This window comes from Takifugu rubripes, chromosome 15 (assembly GCF_901000725.2).
Source record: "Takifugu rubripes chromosome 15, fTakRub1.2, whole genome shotgun sequence".
Taxonomy (NCBI): domain Eukaryota; kingdom Metazoa; phylum Chordata; class Actinopteri; order Tetraodontiformes; family Tetraodontidae; genus Takifugu; species Takifugu rubripes.
In genome coordinates this window covers 7192493-7212692 of record NC_042299.1, presented here as the reverse complement: position 1 = coordinate 7212692, position 20200 = coordinate 7192493, and the positions used below count along the sequence as shown (strand labels likewise).

At 43.5% G+C, this 20200-nt stretch overlaps 1 protein-coding gene across 1 annotated transcript; it reads right to left on the bottom strand.

Moving 5' to 3' along the window:
- Positions 1 to 713: 713 nt before the first annotated feature.
- grk6 (G protein-coupled receptor kinase 6) lies at positions 714 to 19786 on the bottom strand. Its single transcript, XM_003970846.3, has 16 exons — positions 19472 to 19786; positions 16259 to 16354; positions 10588 to 10700; positions 8312 to 8389; positions 7923 to 8023; positions 6971 to 7063; positions 5976 to 6039; positions 5639 to 5779; positions 5332 to 5522; positions 5209 to 5246; positions 4441 to 4530; positions 4157 to 4365; positions 3903 to 4040; positions 3672 to 3809; positions 3462 to 3596; positions 714 to 3328 (listed from the first exon to the last, which is right to left on the bottom strand). The coding sequence occupies exons 1-16, from the start codon at positions 19521 to 19523 to the stop codon at positions 3278 to 3280; spliced, it is 1728 nt and encodes a 575-aa protein (XP_003970895.1). The 5' UTR covers positions 19524 to 19786; the 3' UTR covers positions 714 to 3277.
- Positions 19787 to 20200: the final 414 nt, after the last annotated feature.

Sequence of the window (20200 nt, the reverse complement as noted above, 5' to 3'; positions counted from 1 at the left end):
AAGCGGCGATACCTGTGGATGAATACACGGGGAGGACGACTGGAATTGGAAGCAAAATGATGGAACTTCAATGGTCCTCCAGAGGCCTCCTGGGTCTGACAAACTCTTCTTGTCCTCATTTTGCAGGTGAAGGATGCTCTCTGGTCCTCACTATGTCATAAATACAAGAACACACACATACATACACACACACACAGAATATATAAGATACAATTTATTATATACCTGATGCTCCCTGCTAATGTGATTTCATGGACACCTGAGGTCTCTGAATCAGTGCTGATGCGTAGGCGAGAGCCTCCTGAGGGTGGAACGTGTCCTCATCCTATATTCTTTTTCATTTGAATACATGTTGATTCTGAGTTGCCATGGTAACACAAGAATCTTCTTCATGTTCCCATTTCATCTCCTAGTTGTAAAGATTTAAACTGTCATATGCTAAAATCCACATCGTAGCTAATAACAAGTGTTAAGTGACGAAACATCACCCAATCATATTTCAGGACTTAATAACCGTGTGGTTGTTTATTTATTTAAATAATATATATATATAAATAATTTATTTACATAATTAATATATTCAAAAATATATGCTCACAGGAAATGTATTTACCATTTGCTTTCTTTTCCTTATCATCAGAAACCTTTGGGCTTTTTTTGGGGGGGGGGGGGGGGTCAAAACAGTGTTTTGTAATATAAATAAAATGCATAACTACTTTTGTCACAGGATGACTTTATTGGGGGTAAGTACAGATAACATTGGGACAAACTAATCAAAATGAGCTCTGATGGACAAGGTTAGCAAGGAAAATGTATTTTATTTTGCCATCTATTAAATCCGAAGTGTCCACCTCCTAGCTACATGGAATTACTTAAGTACTCAAACTCTCCACTTTATACTTTAACATACTGAAGTTGGGCTGATGAAGCACTTGCCCACATGGAATTAGAGGTGTAGATACACCGAAGAGCCATGTGAGGAAAGATTATGAGGAATAGAGGCTGGGGTGTTTCATATCGAGGGACCAAAAATGCCGTTACCGTGTAAACAGACAGGAGGTTACCAATGTCACCTGAAAACATTCTGGTGTAAACGGGGTTAAGAGGAGGATGACTGGACTGGGATCTCTTCACTATTTGCTGCTGAAGGTTGAATTTCTGGAGCTTTATTCTCAACAAAAACAGCAGCATCTAGTGGCAGACTGACACCAGAACAGCCCTATGACAGGTTCGACACATAATTGTTAGCTACCGGACCGTTTGAGACGGACGTGGTCATGTGCTTTCTACTACAAGAAAGACAAATGTTCTGCTGTGTTTAAATGGACACAAAATAAAATAATTTAAAAAATGGGATAATGAAGGAATAAATGTAAGATAAAAAAACCCACACAGTTACAGATGAAATTTAGGAGCTTTTGCCATCCCACCGCTGCCATTATACTCAGGAAATGTAAATCTGGCCATTAAAAAAGTAATGTCACCACACAAAGAAACATATGCAGTCAAGATTAAGGCTGATCCCAAGGTTTTAGACATCCGAGGAGAATTTCTGTCTCTACAAAATTGAGTCTCTGCAGAGACTCGAGAGTTTTGGAGTGCTGGGATCCTTTCAGTCTCAGGTCTAGTGACCTTTTCCTCAGATGAGACAAGAAGCGGAGGGACGCTGAGCTTCACACTTCTGACTGTGTATAAAAAGAGGCAGCTGCAGGCTGGAGTGCCTTCAAACACCAAAAGGCACCTTGGACGGGAAGGACCTTAAATTTGATCGTCTCGGAACGATTTGTTTGGTTTAAGTGCTTTGATCTAAAGGAAAGAACAAAGCCAGAAAACAAAGACACTTGACTGATCTTTACGTTTCTCTTTTCAGGTTGATTATCTCTGACTGGTTCGTTATCTCACATGTCGGAATTTGATGGGTATGGTTGGACAGCAGTTTGATGATGTTTTGATGCATTCATCCTTAATTAAATAGGACAATTCAGACTCAGCTCAAAGCAGAAAAATGTGTCAATTTTTAATCAACAATCTACCACCTGGTTTGTTTTAGCTAACTTTAGCTTTGATACTACAGGCAAAACATAGTGAAAATAGTGAAAAAACTTCTGTTCATGTTCCAAAGATCAGCTGGTAGCACAAAACATATTTCTTAACGTGATCAGTGGAAACGTCTCCATTTAAAAATATTGACTTTATTTTGGACATGATCTTGAACAACGATTTACGTTTAAGTATTTCCGCTCTGAAGGGGCTAACAACGTTGAGAGGAGAAAATAAACAGCTGTTTGTACATTATTGATAATTACAACCACTATAGCTTAAGTGACCATTGGTTCATTAATCTTATCAGTAAATTATGTGTAACAGTTAAAAATGAAATTTTCTTGAAAAAGTCAGCATGTTTTTACATATATACAGTTAAAGCATAAAATTATGCATTCGATTCATTGCACAACTTTAGGAATTCCTGTATTAACTCAAAGCATTAGCTTCATGCAAGCTAACACTTGAAGCTACTGAACTACAGTGATTTTATTTGGTGTTCAGGTTGACTTTAGTAGAATTCTGTTTTTGTGTGAGCAAAGAATAGTTAAGAGTTTTCTGTAGTTAGTTCTTTTGGGGAAATTACAGAGAAGATGTGAATAAAGTTGCTGTTATATAAGTGAGATGTTTGTGGACCAGAAAGAGAATTAAATGATAAAAGTGACGGTCAAATTCCATCGTGTGAGAATGAACTTTGTCTTCACAGTTGCCTCCCAAATGTGGCACTAAACTGTCAAACTCAAGAGGCGCGAAGTTAAACTCTTGATTGTCTGAACAAATCCATAATTTAAAAAACAAAAACAAAGACTTCCTCTAAAATTTAAATGTACAAAGGACCGGTTCCAAAACAAAATATAAAACAGGAAATCGAGATAACACTGAAAAAACAGAACATCTGGTTTTGTGCAGGTGGAGGGCAGAAGAGTAGAAGTGGTCACAGTAGATGAGGTGAAAGTCAGGACAGTCGACGCGTCACAGTGCCCTCCAGCAAGGCACTTTTACAGCAGGCGATTGTTCTGGAGGAGCTGAGGCTCCCACATCAGTAACACAGACACCAGTGAGTGAAAACGAAACATAAAATCAGAGGAAAGTAAGTTCACCTCATTCAGAGTTCTTCAACTCCTAATTATCTTTTAAATAACAATGAAAATATACATTCTGACGATAAGATATCTTAAAAATACAAATGTGCAAAATTGTAAACAAATCAGATTCCTGTGTGAGCGTGAACACGTCACAGCCTGGTGGGCTCGTCGTCGCTGTCGCTGCAGTTGCCGCAGCAGTCCTGAAGGGGGAGGCAGAGCACAGTGGCTGTGAACTCAAACGCTCGTCTGTGCACGTTTAGACCTGCTGAGCGTGCAACTAAAAACTAGCTGTATCAACATGTGTGTGTTGTCTGTGTCAACGTGTCCACTGACCTGTCGGCCAAACAGCCGCTGTAGGAGGCCCTGCTTCGGCGGCGGCGAGGGCTGCCCTCTCCAGTCCAGGTCAGGCGGAACCGTCCCATCCTGATAAAAGACGTTCAACTCTGCGAAGCAGCCTGTCTCGATCATCTGGATGGAGACACAGCTTGTCTCTGAGAGATCTCCAGGGGACACGTGCTTTTTGACTCTTCTTCAGTAACTCACCTCGTTCTGCCAGGGGATGGAGACGCTGCCTGTGGACACTTTGCTGTAGAAAGACTCGTCTTTGGGCTCCAGATCGACGCCTTTGACCGTGGAGAACTGCTCGATGTCCAGCACGTCTTTGCAGTAGATTGCCTGAGGCTGGAACGCACAAGCTTCGAAATGTTAGCCAAAGCTTCAGGTCTTTGTGAGCTGATGTCTTGGACAGTTTCCTTTTAAACTGGAGACACTCACGTCAGGAATAAAAGGCGGCTCCAGCATGCCGGCCTCCAGACGTTTGAAGTTGATGGATCGGAAAATGGGATGAGCTTTGACCTCGGAGGCTCCGTTGCCCTGGCAGCCTAATCTCACCTTGGGATCTTTGGCCAGGAGCTGAAGGACGTGAGAACAATGAAAGTGTTCAGGAGCTCATCGGTGCTGTTTTCTTTACTTTTAAATCAGGGTCTCTGAAAGTCCTGGAGGATTCATCTTCCAGATTGTCCACCCACCATCTTGCAGAGGGACTTGGCGTCCTCGGAGAACTTGCTGGAGTATTCCTCCTCCACCTCCCTCACCAGCTTCTCCACTTCCTCCCTCTTGATCTTCTTTTTCCTTTGCTGAAAGGGCGACTGGCCCTCAATCATCTCGTACAGCAGGCAGCCCAGCGCCCACCAGTCTGGGCTGAACGTGTAGCGCTCGTTTTTAACCACCTCTGGTGCTGGAGGACACGAGGAAGAGGATCTGAAGCAGGAAGTCCCCTTCACAGATCTGTGGTTCCGCTAGGTTTACTCACCCATGTACCCGACCGTCCCCACCCGTCCTTTGATGGTCTGTCCCTCTGGTACGTGAACAGCTAAACCCAGGTCTGATATCCTGATGTGGCCTGAAGACACAAGAAAATCAACAGGCTACTACAGCTGGACTCTGCAACACTTAATCTTATACTAGTTAATCTTTCTTTCTCAAACACTAAGATGCTTTTACACATTTTAAATGTATTTAAAGTTTCTAGTTCTTCATTTAAAATCTACGCCTTAACGATCTGCCCTGAATTCAAACTCAGAGCAGATAAGATTTGTTTTTATTTAAATCTCGTCCTTATTCTTTAGCTTTGCAGTTGTTGGGATAATGGCGCACTCTCGTGGTGGAATATGGACAACACTGAAGCTAAATCAAACTCACAGCAATAAAGCCTGGGTCCAAACACTCTTATGACACCTTAATGATTTTCTTAAAATAAAATCACATCTCCGCAAACGAGCAGCGGAAAAGGAGATCTGGTGAGCAGAGGCTCACGCAGAAATGTTCAGGTGTTCTGATTTAAGCTCTCCACACTGTCTGACAATAATTCATTTTCTTTGAGAGCTGAATATTTCCTGTAACCAGAGCAGCAATTAGGCTTTTTTTTGGAGCTTTTTAGACTACTCAGCCTGCAGGCAGTGAGCTAAAAGCTAATGCTAAAAGCTAAAGGGCGCTGATGTCTGATAGCACCATTTTTTTTCCCCAAGCTGCCTAATAATAGTTAATGTTTCTGTGTCAGACCCGCAGCTTTGGTGCTCACCGTGATCGTCCAGCAGGATATTCTCTGGTTTGAGGTCCCTGCATCAGAAAGAGAACCCAAACAGGAGTCAGTGGAAACATGATGACAGCAGAGACGAGATCTTCAGGACGAGAAGGTGCCGACCTGTAGACGATACGTTCCCGATGCAGGTCCTCCAGGCCGCAGCAGATCTCGGCAGAGTAGAACACGGCTCTCTTCTCGTCGAATCCCGATTCACCCATGTGGTAGATGTGAAACTTTAAGTCTCCACCGTTCATGAGCGTCAACACGAGGCACAGGGCATCCTTCGTCTCATAGGCATACGCCAAACTGACCTGGAGGAGGAAATTAAACATCTCTTCTGTATTAATGAATTGAAAAATAGGATTGGAACGGTTGAAAAATGATGATTCATTGAAATATCAAGCTGTGGCTACTAGCTTCATCTTACAACGAATCTGCTGTTGACTTTCTCCAGGATCTGTTTCTCATTGAGTGCCATTGACTCTCCTTTCCTCTTCTTGATCCTCTTCTTCTCCAGCTTCTTGCAGGCGTACATTTTCCCAGTGGCCCGTACCTGACAGGCGCACACCTGGGGGAGAGTAACATCAGGAAGGAAATGCATTTACTAAAAGACATACTTTTCCCTGACTCAGAGAAAAAAGTGAAACCCTTAGTTTACTCATCTTTTACATCTCCAGTCAAGCAATTAGCAAGCAATGCTAATAAACGTGGCTAAACAATCATTCAAAATAAACATTAAGAACATTTTTTTCGGTGAATCTCACCTCTCCGAAGCCTCCTTTCCCTAAAACTCTGTACTGTCGGAATGTGTTCTTCGTTACTGGTTGCCTGTGAGCAGACAGGAAATTCAGAGAGGCACATCTTAAATAAGCAAGAAGAAGATGATGCAGTTTTCACTTCTAAGTAGGCAAGTTGGGGCTGGTGTACTTCTAAAGTATGTACTTTACATTATTGGTGCTGCTAATGATGGCAAAGATGAAATGCATTGTGGGAGACCTAGTTGTCTCAGGTGCACGCAAATCCTGTCTGATGCACACTTGGTCAAATGGGCGGAGTATGTACACGATATGGTATAGGTGACCCACGTCAGCACTTAAATCCAAGATTAAACTCAGTTTGAAACAGAATCCATTTGGAACAGAAAAGAAGCAGAACATCCCTCTAACTCGTACGGACTCATTTTGCTCACTTTCTCTGTTTTTGTTACAGTTGAGCAGTTTTACATCCTACTGACTGGAGGGAAAAGTTTTTTTTTTTAATCTGACAAGGCTTCATCCTTGTGTAAATAACCAGGCAGCAGTCAGGGATTCACGGTGAGCGCCACCCATTTCTACGTTTCGGTTATTTTTATCCTTTCATTGCTCCGTTCCTGCAGTGATTCAGGCTCAGTTGTTTATCTCCTCACACAGATGCTCTCCAGCAAACACTTAAACCATCACCGTTAAGACCTAAATTTTCCAGTCTATCAAGGCATTGTGTGCACAGCATCTGCGATTTCCAGTCTGGGAACCGTCGGGCATCCCCAGACGAGACCCAGACCCAGAAATACTGTAAACAAACGTGATGAAACTCATAACAGTCATTATCCTCCTGATTAATTTCACCAGCAGCCCTTATTTACTGCTGCATTGCTGGAGACAAATAGCTACTCGGAGTCCAAATCATGTTGTTTTGGGAAAAAAAAAAAGACAAGAGAGATTCTCTTGTCTTTTTTTTTTTTAGCAGGATCAACTGTAAAACAATAAAAATCCCAACAAACCTCTCCAACCACTTCCACTGTAGGAACCTGTTGTAGTACATGCTGTCGAGGTAGTCTGCAAAGGGTGCCATGCTGAGATAGTCATGGATTAATCTGGGAAAAAAGAGAACATACGGGTCAGGGGACTCACAACCTACACCCAATTCTAACCTCAACTTTAACAAACAGCCCTTTATGAGGACCAGCCATAATGTCCCCACTCTCTAAAAATGTCCTCAGTTAAACATTAAAATGGCATGTAACCTGCATGAGAATACACACACACACACACACACACACACACACACACACACACACACACAGGAAAAAACAGAAATTGTTGTAGCTGCCACCTCTCACCTGCTGGGATATTAAACAATGTGTTCATCAGATATCAATTGTGGCCTGAATACAACACAGTTAAAATCGCACCTGAGAATAACCCGAGTTTCTTTCTGGCAACATGATAAATAAAATAATTCTTGCTTTCGTGTTTTGTGAAGTCACTGTGACACTGAGAATATCGCATCACGCATCATATCAGTTTATCATTGAGTCCAAGAGGAAGTTTGATGAAACTCCTTACATGAGGTGTTGCAGACCGATGCCACAAATATAACCCTCCAAAAAGCATGTGATCTCAGCGGACAGCATATGATCATCACGCTGCTGGGATGGATGTTTGCATGTTTTATTTACACGTATAACAGCTACGGCTGTCTGATTTGTTACGACTTGTGACTTGAGTTGGCTTTCAGCTTTGAAGTCTTTGAATACTGGATGGAGACTGAGGCCACGTTCGGGACAGAGCATCTGCTGTAAAGGGCTGGTTTCAGAACTTGAGTCTGGCATCACTGCAGCGGGAATGTTGGTTAATATGGTCTCTTCTTGATTGGCAGGTTTAACAGCATCGCTGTGGGTGAAACGAGAGCTATACAGGTAGAACACAGGTAGAACTCCCCCGTGAGCTCACTTGGTACAGTCCTTGAAGAGCTCCTTGCAGGCTTCCTGCTGGAGCCTGTCTGCACACTGAACCAACATGGCCTCCTCCACCTCAGGCACGTGGTCCTCTGACTGCAGTGGAAAAAACAAAAAGGCACAGGTGAGCACGATGATTCAGTCCTGATGGTAAAGTCAACTGGATGAGTAGGGTTGAGCCTTTTGAACGTGTTCAGACACGCACAAACACAAAGGAGAGCGAGACAGTGAAGCTCACACAGGAGGAAAACAAAGATCAGGTCATGGAACGTGAAATTAGATCAATATTTCAACACGACATAAGGCAGTAATTCCGGGCTTGACTACAAGCTGGTGTGCTTGGGTGATCTTTCCCTGGAGGGAAGCAGAAAAAGCTGCAGCCACCTTTGGGTTGAAGTATTTGTTGACAAGCTCCTGACCGCACTCCCTCCTCTTCTCATCCGGAGTCACCTCGTACTCCGCCTGCAGAGAGACACGACAACATGAAACGCCATGCAGGCGACCCCCAACTGCTCCAGGAAACTTGCTTTTGGAGTGCTGGGCGCACCATTCTGAACTTCCGCCCTAGAGTTTTAAACCGAGCTGTGGTGCCTTCATGGTCCAGTGACCTGGACGACTCATAACTACTGAGAAAACACGCTTTCTGGGAAGTAACTCCCTCAAACTTGATTGCAGTGCCAGATTTTTTTAAAAACCCAGTTAGGGTGTTAATTGTAGGAAGCCGCCTCGCCACTCTGCAGTGGATGAAATGATAAGATCACTTCCACACTCCCCTATCGACCGTCACTGAGTGGTCCACTAAACTAATGCTGCTTTTCCATGTGTACCTACTCGGTGCGACTTGACACATTAGGGTTCAGAGGCTTTTTCCACCGGGGGAGTAACGCATTTCAGAAAATGTTTGGTGCCCCAGAACATCGATCGTGCGTATTTCTTTATTTTACCAATTAAATATGAACTGCTAGATGTAAGTTTGATACCTGGAAGATGAGAGATGATGGCGCTAAACGCAATATCGGCAAAAGCTAAAAGCACTGTAGCTGATTACGCTTTAGGAGCGTAATGAATAGAACCAAAAGGACTAATCGTTGTTTAAAGAAAAGACGAGAAGTGGTTGAATGAAATGGACGATATTTACAGCATCGACCTGCAAGCAACAGGAGGGCGTGACCTAGACTTGGCCCCAAAGCTGTTGGAAACTAGACAGTGGGTTAGAGTGTTCTGTGACTTTCATTGTTTTTTATAGTACTTATTCCATTCTCATTTGGTTAGGGTTGCTTAAAAAGTTATTTTTACATTTTGCAGTAATGTGCCGTGTGTGAACGTGTCTATTTTCGGTGAATTCTTGCTGCCGTTCAGATTTTGCACATTGCAAAGTGTCTGGATTTATACCTCTGATTTTTAAAAAAAATACTGTTTCATCATTTCTGTCTGTTGTTTTAAGACTGATCAGAAAAGAGGCAACGGCAACAAACAGTTTTCAACCATTTCGGCGTCCATCACAGTCGCTTTTACACCTTAATGGCATCGAGCGTTTCGGATTGCCTCGTTATGAAGACCCCGCCCACATCGAAGAGGTGCCATGGTGTAATGGAAAACCGCCGAGACCGTACCGTGTGGAGTCGAACCGTGTAGAGCCGATCTGTGTTGTGGAAAAGCGCCTTAATTACCTCTGGAAAACTCCAAAGTGCCCCCTCCCACTGCGCCAGCACAGTAAGCTAATGCAAAGGGACAGCAGAAGAGGATCAGATCTCCTTCCTTCTACATTACTGCCATCACAGAGAAGATGGGAAGCAGCTGTGAGGCCAAAGACAATATATCTGCTCTGCCTGACTTCAAAGAGCAAGAGCAGAGCAACTGTAAGAGGTGTCACTCACATCGATGCTAAATACCATAGCACTGTAGCTCCACAGTAAGTTCAAGGCTAAAGACACGCTACCATAGCAGAGGTGGCGCCACATCCTCCTGGAGTGGGATGAAACCGAGGCGGAAGGCAAGTCCGGAGCAACTAACTATCCACACTTCACACCCTATATGCTCATCAGAGAACTGGAGCTGAAGCAGAAGTTGCGTGTGTAGATGAGGAAGATCAGAGTTTCCGAAACATTCTTTCGTGGCGACGTTGGCGTTTGTCAATAGTTCTTTTATTTCATGGCTTCATTTTGCTTTCATCGCCAGACTTCAAATGCTGGGATTCTTAAACTTTTGGCACCAAAGGGACAAGACACCTCATGTCCTGTCGTTTCGATGATAAGTTTGGTCTCATTCCCATTAGAGACAATTATTAAATAATGCTTCTTGATTTGGTTCACTTCCACATTTCAAATACATTTTTATCAAGTCCGTTTCACACTTCCTTCAAATCAAGAAATAACATTATTTACATTTAGAAGCAGCAAATGAGCTAAAGACCCACAAAACTAAAATGACTCCCCCCACACACGGTTGTATCACTATCTTTGTGAGGACTCTAACTGATATCTTGTATTCCGAGAACCCGAAACATCACAACTAACGTGACCTCTAACCTTAACCTTACAATCAAACGGTAACCCTCACTCAAAAGATCATAATAACGCTAGTCCTTGTTAAATACCACGGACAAGAACAAGGACACACACACACACACACAAAATTCCATAACCCTTCTTCTGTCTTACCACAGCATCCAGGAACTTAACGCAGCATCTCAGCTCAGGTCGGGTGTCACAGAACTGTCTGAACAGAAGTCGTCCGATGGGCTGCCGCTCACACAGCGTGCTGTAGTCCTTCTCTGTGGACCAGAGACGAGCAGAGACATTCAAGGTCTGCCAGAATGACATTCTGGAAAGGTTCTCATCCATATTTCACAAACTGGAGTGTACACAGAAATATCTAACCAGACTTTAAAAAAAACAAATATTTTTGCTCTAAACGCACATGTGAGGGTATTTTGCAATATCTTGGATATTTCCTACAGAACATCTGGAGGCATCAGATGTAGCACGATCCTTTAGAAAGGGATCAAGTCGAGGGAAAACATGGGATCGGCGCTAAGGGTGCACTACGGATGATGCAGCCCTAATGGTGATCAAACCCTTACACTGTGCTTTTTTTCTGGTGTTTAAGGTAGAAATGTGTGTTGGTTCCAGTTCATCCTGCCAGCTGTGTTTCAGGAAGAGGAAACTCGAGGAAGCTGCTGATTTTCATCTTGGACTAGTATGATGCAAAGTGACTCTGGGAGCTGCAGGCACAAACAAATGTGATTGAGACAAGAGCACAGGGGTCAAAGTGTTCTAAAGGTAGGAGCGGAGCTAACTGATCTGACCAGTCAGAGGCCGGGGGGAGGGGTGTTCTCACACACCTACTCTTGGGGCAGATGGAAAAAGGCCCTGCATCATCACAAACTCATGAAATCTGCGCCACATTGGTTTAGCGTAGAAAATGAGCACCCGGCTGACTTCGAGCAGTGTCGTTTTGGTCCTGTTTCAACCCAAAGTGTGACCGTAAGTTACCAATGATCTCCTCCCTGCTAATGTCCTCTGTAAGAGACTGAAGATGATGCTTCATTGTGAGTCCTGGAACTACTGCTGAGCTACTGCCCACTCATGCGTAACAACCAACGTATCCCACGTCCGGGTAATGTTCATGATGTGGATCAGTGGGTTTTTCCAGGACTTCTCGGGAGGTGTGATGCTCGTGAACGGAGCTCCACGACCGCAGAGGACATGCTGTACGTAATCACAGGGACACAAAGAGGTCTCTGTCAGGCCTTCTGTTGGCTGTCCCGGACCCGTGTCCCCACTGAATCTGTGTCGTCTGAGAAGAATGTAGATGTGAAGAAGCTGAAGCTACATTTGGATTCCCAACATAGCGGTGGTTCAATCTGCCGGTGCTGCAGCATGAGACAGTTTTAACTTTGTTAGATTTGTTGTATTTGCTGCCACTTTTAGGACATGTTCTGCCCTAAAGGTATCATACTTCATGAGCAGATTGAGGCAAACTGGGGCCACTACCAAAGAAAGACATTTGTGTTTTCTGTTTGTGGCTTAGCTGCCTCGTGTAAATGTCTCTGAATGGATTAATCAGTGCAACAGAAGTGAAATGTCAAGACTTTGAATAACTTACAAATATGGATGACAGAGACCCTCCCCGGCCTCCCAGTTTCCTTTTAACAGGGTAAAAAAATGTCTTATAGTGTCATAAAAATAAACTGGAAGAAAGAAGAAAGGAGAACTTGTTTCTGACAAACACGGAAGTCAACAGCTTCCTTAACGTCTTTCTCAACAACGCACGTCTGCCGTTTGGTTTCATAAAAACCGTCACCAGTTAAGGCGCTTAATCATTACTGGCCTATTTCCTTCACCGAGCCTCAGAGTTTCCTTCTGAAGAGTCCTGCTCACCTCTGCAGACCTGATAAAAGTCTGATTTTCTGTCACAACTACACGCTGAACTTTCTGTTTGAGCATGGGTGGAGGTGCAAACTTATCAGCACTTTGGAGTGGCGTGGGAAGAAAGTGCGTTGACAAAGTTGCACTGGTTTGTTTATGAGTTCAGTTTTCTGTTAATTTTGAAGATAAGAAAACAGCGAGTGCAGTTTTGTGTTATGATGAGAGAATATTCTGAGAATATTCTGGTGTGAACACATTAAAAAACATTGTAATCTAAGCCAGGAACATGATAGTCAGTTCCCGCCACGTTGACCCATTGTGGGGCTTTAATCCCAGTTAAAGATACCTCTACCAGGTCAGGCTCTGGTTATGGAGGCTAATAAACAAAACTGCAAAAAATTCTGTGCTGTCATTTAATCACATTAGACCATAATTGATTTCCTTTTTAAACACTTTGGTTTCTAACTTTGTTTCCGTGCTAATGCCATTAAAAGAGGCTCCTTATCTCCGCCAGTCTAACTGGACCGACCTAAATGTCAGTTGGAGTGGCGCTGGACTACATGTGCATACGTCCTGTAAGGGGTTTTGTGAAAAATGGAACTACTGCTTCAGTGTCTTATCATTGCTGTTAAATCTTATTTCGCTGCTATTGCTTTTTCTGGAAACCTTTTCTCTTAATGATGGGTTAATACACCAAGTTACGCACTTGTAGTAAAGTTATCCTTAGTCGTAAACTTCACGGCAACTTTTGTAAAACAAGAAAAATCACAGCATTGCAATGATCTTGGGACTTACTAATATACTGTATTTTATTAGCCTATTTTAACTAATTGAATCACAAAGTCGAATGGATGCTCGTATGAAATGTAGCATTACAGCAAAAAAGTAGTAAATTAGTTAATCAACCGCACAACGCTGCGCATGCTTCTTTCCCTAGAACTTCTAGTCCCCCTCAAAATGGCATTTTCTGTGTTTTAATTAGTATTTATAAATTCATTTTTGCTGGTGTAGCTGTAGTGTACTTTAGCTCTCTGACATTCCAACACTTTGTTTCAATTCATCCATCAATACAGGAAAAAAAGCCTTTAAATGATTTCCAAGCTATTTCTGGTATTCTTTAGCACAAGTAGCTTGGGGCTACCCTCTCCTAGCATTAATAACAATGCTTTAGGAGGCTTCAGTGGCCCTCGAGCCCCCCTTTTATCTCAGGCCGTCATCACCCTGGCCTCAACGCCGTCTGCAGACAATGTGGCTTGTGTGTGTGTGTTCAGCACAGCTCTTGTATGGATTTAAACGGATGAAAAGACCATTTACAGTGGTTACGTACACACGCACACCGACAAGAGATGGTCAATGCTGATCGGAAACACGATGCTAATAACTCGCATCACACTGACATCACATGTTGTGGCAAGTAGTCGTTACACAGTTCAACCGTACAAAGGATGAATTCCTGAATAAGAATTAAATATCGTTGATAGAAATAGGAATTTATTGGAAAAGGCATTTGTGGTTTTACCAAAATACCACAATCTTTGGAATGACATGTTAGTTGAGAAGCATCTCAAATTCCAGGCTTAAAAATTGTGCCAAAAGAAATTCCAAGTTTTCCTTCTTCACTGTTGTGGGAACTCATAGATAAATAAAAAATGGATAAACAAAGATTACATTACAACATGGAGCTCTAACAACCACATGCTTCATATAATGAAGGTGCAGACGTTTGTGCAAATGACGTTCTAGCGCCAATCTGATACCTTCCGACTTTCGGTGCAACAAGGCCTGAGAGTAAAAGTGAGACCTCACAGAACAGTCAAACGGAAGAGGGGGTGAAGGGTTCACTCTGAGAAAATCTACCCAACTTGCTTTGTGGGCTTCTCGATCTCCAGGATGCGGTTCCATCGGGACACTGATGTTCCATAGGGCTTGCATTAACTGCTTACGTCAAGTGTGTTCCTATGGAACTTTATTACTTAATACCTGGTCAATTAGGTGCTTTAATTTAGAGCTGATTGCCCCTGAGTGCGTACTTTGTTCCTCAGTAAAATGTGTCCCACTGTGTTCCAAATAAGTAATTGAGTTAGTTCACTAGGTGAGTTAATTCAGGGTCCACACTATAAAAAAACACTTCTTTTTTACATCTGCTGGAACAGCTTGAAGCACCGTTATAAGTGAACGTTACCCTTTTATGTTAAACAAGTACCTATGTTTTCTGCATGAAAGTAAACCTGCTGTTGGTTCAAACTGCAAAAACATCTATTTCCTCTTTCTGCATCAGCCACAGTTTCCTCTGAGCCCTCCCCCCCTCCTCCCCCGCCTGCTTTGCTTATAAAGTCCTAGAACATCGAAGAGCGCGATGGGTGGAAAATCAGGTGTCACTTCAACGAACAGCCCCAAGCGCAAAAAACTTTATACATCTTAAATTTCAAAATGAAGACAAATGAGGAACAGACTTGGTGCTGTTCCGTGTAACAGAGCTCTCTGGTTTCCATTCATGGCCTGAGAGTTTCTGCTTTCTACCCAGTTCACTGTTAGGGACGAATGTCGTGTTGGTGTGTAAGAGGCCTTATCATTGAAAAAAGCGTCACACCATTAGACAGCACGTGCACCACAATCCCGGAGGCCTGTGTGAGGAGCTACTGAGGCCTTGTTGTGTATAATGTTCTAAGTGAAACCTATATGATCCCTTATCTTTGTGTTCTAGCTTTATCTGTACTGTGAAGCTACCTTGTTTGCGTTCACGCTTTTACACGAACACACTAATGCAGGGCGGACACACACCTGTATGTTTTGACCGTCTGTTTACTGTAAGCTGCTTTCCCATCATTGCCTTTGCCCATCAGGGGAACTCTGTTCGAATGTTTCCTCTTGAATGTTGCGGGTGGGTTCACACGAGGCGCGGTTATCGTTTAATTTGGTTCTCAATCGCATCAACCCCTCCTCCATTTTCCTCCAACTCATCTGCTTTCGGAGGTGCATGTTCCTGCTCCAGTTGGTGGCGAGAGTTGATTTGCTAACACTGACAATGCCAATAAAATCGGCCAGTTATCAATAGCAAGTATACAAGTGCGGACTTGTGGATTTCTGAAGTCTGTGCTTCCTGCCATTGCTGCTGTTGCTGTCCAGGGGGGGGAAAATGCACCAGGAATTCCAATAAAGTGTACTTGGCAGTTTGTGTGATAATTGGAACACTTCTTAGGTGGCGACTGATTATGTTTTACAAGTACGGACAAGTATGCATATAGCTTACCTACTCAGGCTTAGGTTAGGAGTGTACCCACTCTCACCCTCAAGCTAGCTGCTGTCACGTTTTGGCAAGTCTCAGTCAAGTAAATCCCGTATTGTGCCGAAAAATGTGTCCATCTTCCTCCTGTATGACAGGTTTTATGTCCCCTCTAGTTAGTCAGTCTTTCCATGACACTGTCAACAGGCTTGTAAAGTTTTAGAGGGCAGCATTGTCACACTTGCTACGAGGCCGCCTTGCCAGAATCTTTGAATGGATGATTTGTTTCGCTCGTGTGCATTTGTGTGCTCTGCGCTGCTGGCGGACATTGTGCGATTTGACTAACATTTAAGGGTAAAGATTGATTATCTGCTGAGGTTTGCTTAAGAATATAAAAAGTAGGCCACAACAAACCTGAAAAACACCAGAAAACCATGATTTTGAGTATTGATAAATTGTTCTCTTGTTTATTTCTTACTTCATTACTTCAAAAAAACATCTTATATACATTAAAATATCTAATAAATGAACCTTAATGGGGTCTGAAATGCCTTTCAGTTATTTGTACAGTCTATACATTTTTTTCTAATTGAAAGAAGACGTTGATGGCTCCACAAGATTAGATGGTCTTGGCTAAGGAGAGGGGGTTAAAGCCACACCACACAGCACAGATTTAGAAGGCTTGGCGGTAAAAAGCCCAGAAATGAACCGAGGAGTGGTGAAAACCCCGCCCCTTACCTGTGTTCTGCCGTAGCTCCTCACACATACTTATATGGGGGAACTGCAACATCTGCTTCCATTTCTTGCTCTTTCCTTTTCTGTTCCCTCCACCTCCTGTAAGAAAGACAGATTTACAACTCAGACAGGGAGGAGGGTGCTCAAAAAAAACACAACCCCTGCGTCCACCACCCGCTCCAACTGTAACATGACTCCATCATTTCTGGAGGAGAGTTGAGGGTGTTTTTCAACCCAGAGTGGACAGTAATGGAGCTTCTTCTGGGCCATGAAGCAACTCCGATACAGTCCAGTATGACAGCTCGGTAGCTTCATCTGAACTACAGCTGAAGCTCCACCGGCGGCCGCCGCAAGCTGGGCGTGTCCGGCAGCGCCAGCGTCCTAAATGACCATCAGATGTGAGATTTCGGTCCGACCGAGCTTCAAACCGGACCGCGGGAGAGCCGTCCCTGATGGCACAACACAGAACTGTTGTGAATACACGAACACTGGATGGCAGGAAGCAAGCCGATCGCTCATATCAGGATGCATTTGCTAGTCAAATAGCGAAGGCGGCTCCTGCTCTGATATGCCCGAGTTATAATGGATTCTTGTCCTGGATACAATGTAAACAAGACATTGCTGTTTGTGGACAGGACGTGGATGACTGGATCAGCCACGATACTAACAATAAACTGATTGATAATGGAGACGCTGGGACCGCTGGTGTCTGCGCACAGCATTAGTGGAAATGGAAATCAAGACAAATACGGTCTGTCGCTTCTCCCCCCATAAAATGATTAACATACACAATTAGGCTGGGAGTAAATAGGCCTCAGAGAGGGAAGAAACAGATCGTCACATGTCGTGACCAGAGGCTGACTGATAAGGCCCCACCGCTGCTTTTCCAACGGATCCAATCAGCACGCAGCAGGAAATGAATTAAAACGTGTTTCAGGTCGTTTTTATCCTACGAAGGTGCAGAGAAGAGGTTACCCTCCGAAAATATTCATAGCATCATGCGTAGAAGGAGACAGGAGAGCATCAGCGAGTCCTGTGATTCGCTACTCTTCCACCACATTGATGTGTCTACTCCTGGTCGTCAACGGCGACCACTGATGGTAAAGGAGACAATCAGCTTCAGCTACAAACAGAGAAGTGACCCCAACGTGAAACATTTTGTCTCCCAGTTTGGATTGTGAGGCCACGCCCCCAAGAAGCGTGCTTTTCACAAGTTATCCTGTCTGGGGGCAGATTTAACGCATCAGCTGATCCGCCATTAAAAGACAGAGATATTTATAGGAAATTCTACATTAACCACAAGCTAAAAAAAAACCCATCTTGTTTTGTTGTTACAGAAGTCAGAAAATAAAAAGACTGGAAATAATTTCAACTAACAAGCAGAAAATGCTTCATGGACCAGAAATGTTGCACATGAGTTGCTGCACAACAGCTGGTTTCAGGTCTGATTAGTCAGTTTTAGTTTTGGTAGTACAAACTTTAGGGCAAGCTTTAATCCACTGCTGGTTTTTAACATTAACATTCCCACTGACCCCATCGTGATGCATTCAAAGAGCATCTGAGCTTTGTGGAGATTTTTTTTAAAGGATAAAAACAAACCAAAGTTATCATACAAAAAGTGGAACGAAGCCAATGATCAGCAGAGAAAATGTTCTTAAAGATAGCATTTTAGCTCAATGCTAAAAAAGGAAAGGTTTCCATTAACAGGCTAGTTATATGTACAACCCATAATGAGTCCACTTGTGTGACGCGCATGTGTCAAGTGCATGTTTAAAAGTCATTTTCAAAACAAAGAGGAACTCTGAAAACATGTGATAGCACGTTGATCTGAAACTTTATCCTTTAATATCTGACAATCTGATTGGACTTTTTACACAGGTGGAGTCAAATTGCATTATTTCAATTGGATTAATGATCTGATTAATCATTAAAGGAGCTGCTGGAACATTGAGCTCTGGTGCAGCAGTGAAAAAAAAATCAAGAATGTGTAGAGAAACTTCAGATGATCTCTGTTCAGATTTTGAACCAAGTTTAAACAAAACTTGGTGGTTTGACTCCTCACCTATCATCCAAATCGAAATTTATTTTGACTATTTGGCTGTGATGCAACAAAATGATGCCATTTCCCCTCTGCTGGTGATAAAAGAACATCTTGACTGGCCTCCTTGGAACCCAGAGGTCAGGGTTAGCCTGGTGCCGCCTTGCTCAAGGGCCCTTGGGCTGGACAGATTGGGCACAGCAGATAAGCTGAATGGAGCAGATAAGCTCACAGAGGGATCATGACACTCATCTTCTCGTGTCCCTCTGCAGATGGCACTGGGATTAAACCAGGCATGAGTCACTCAAACCTTTGTTTCCATTTGGGAACAAAACAAACACCATCATGGTTCCCTTTTTCTACAGGATCCAGATTTCCTTTGAAATATGAGCTGCAGAACTTTGGTCCACTTCGGCAGGATTGCAAAAGTGCAGACTTGTGCGGCCCTGCCTCAACATCCTGTTTCGTAAACGATGCTGCAACATCAGAAAGGGAAACCCGATGTGCTGCAGTGACATTTCACAATTGGAGCCTCTTCCGGATCTCTCAGAACTCACGATCGGCGGCCACAATCTGAGCCAAACTCAGCCTAACAACTCCGATAATCTGACCTCCACATGACTGCGATCACATCCATCTGTTTTAAGCAACACCGGGACGGTTTGACGGGTTCCTGCAGGCAACTCTTGGATTCGGCCACGTCAGGAGTCCGGATCAGACCGAACCGGCAGGTTGGCACCGGGTTTTTGGAGCCAGCCTCGCCGCGGAGGAGGTTAGCTTATTACGGCGTTATCTGACGATTCGCCGAGCAGGTTGTCGAAGGTTGTGATTTTTATTGGAATAAAACGATTTAGGAGAACCGTTTCCACGCCGACATGTTCACAATTTACCAAAATACTAGCAGCACTTCATTACACATGAATCCTTAAATGATAACTACAGAAAGGCGTTAAACTTGAAAAAGCTTAAGTTCTAAATGGAGTTCGTTATGCGAGTTTGGCGTCCCCAGACAGGCGCAAATTCGTGGGTGATACCCTCCTCCCGAAAGACACGTTTAACCGGCTGAGAGGAGACACAAACAGAGTAATCTGCTCGGATGGATGCGCATCATTCCACCGCTGCAGAGAGAAGCTGTCAGGGCGGACAGACGCTGTCAACCCCGCCATCTCCATCCTCACCTTCCCGAGCTTTCAGCAGCACCGTGTTGGCTACGATGTTCTCCAGCTCCATGTTGATGCTGTAAGGGCGGACAGCGGCAGACGGGGCTCCTGCTCCCTCACTGGCGGCTTCGATAGCACTTCTTCAAGCGCCCTTTTTTTTAACGACCCTCTACCTCCGTTCACCGCCCGGCCGAGGAGTTAGAAACTGAAGACTGCGTTCCTGCTTCGGCACCCTCCTGTCCGGTTACAGTCCGCCTCCTCCTCGGCTCTCCCTCCGCCTCCTTCTCCTCCTCTCCCGCCAGGGTCCGCCCCGTACACCGTCAAAGTGAAGAAACACACAAACTCTTTAAATCTGGCATTGATTTACACCTATACAGTGATTTTTCCACTTGCTTTACAAGCACTCGGTGTTAGCAAGCATTAGCTGCTTATGCTAGCTAGCATTAGCAGCTAATGTATAAGCGTATAAATGCTAATGTATAAGTTCCGGATATACTCTAAATATATATATATATTTTTTATATTTTCGCTTAAACCTTACCCAGGTTTAAGAATTATTAAAACAAACCATTTTTCGACTCCAATTATGGTTATAATAATAATAATAATAATAATAATAATAATAATGAGGCATTGATGGGGAGAGGCTCATGGCTAAAACTGCTTTTCACGCAGCAGTTTATAATTTCTCTAACACGATCTGGGATTTCCATCTTTTTATCTATTTAAACGACATTTAACATTACA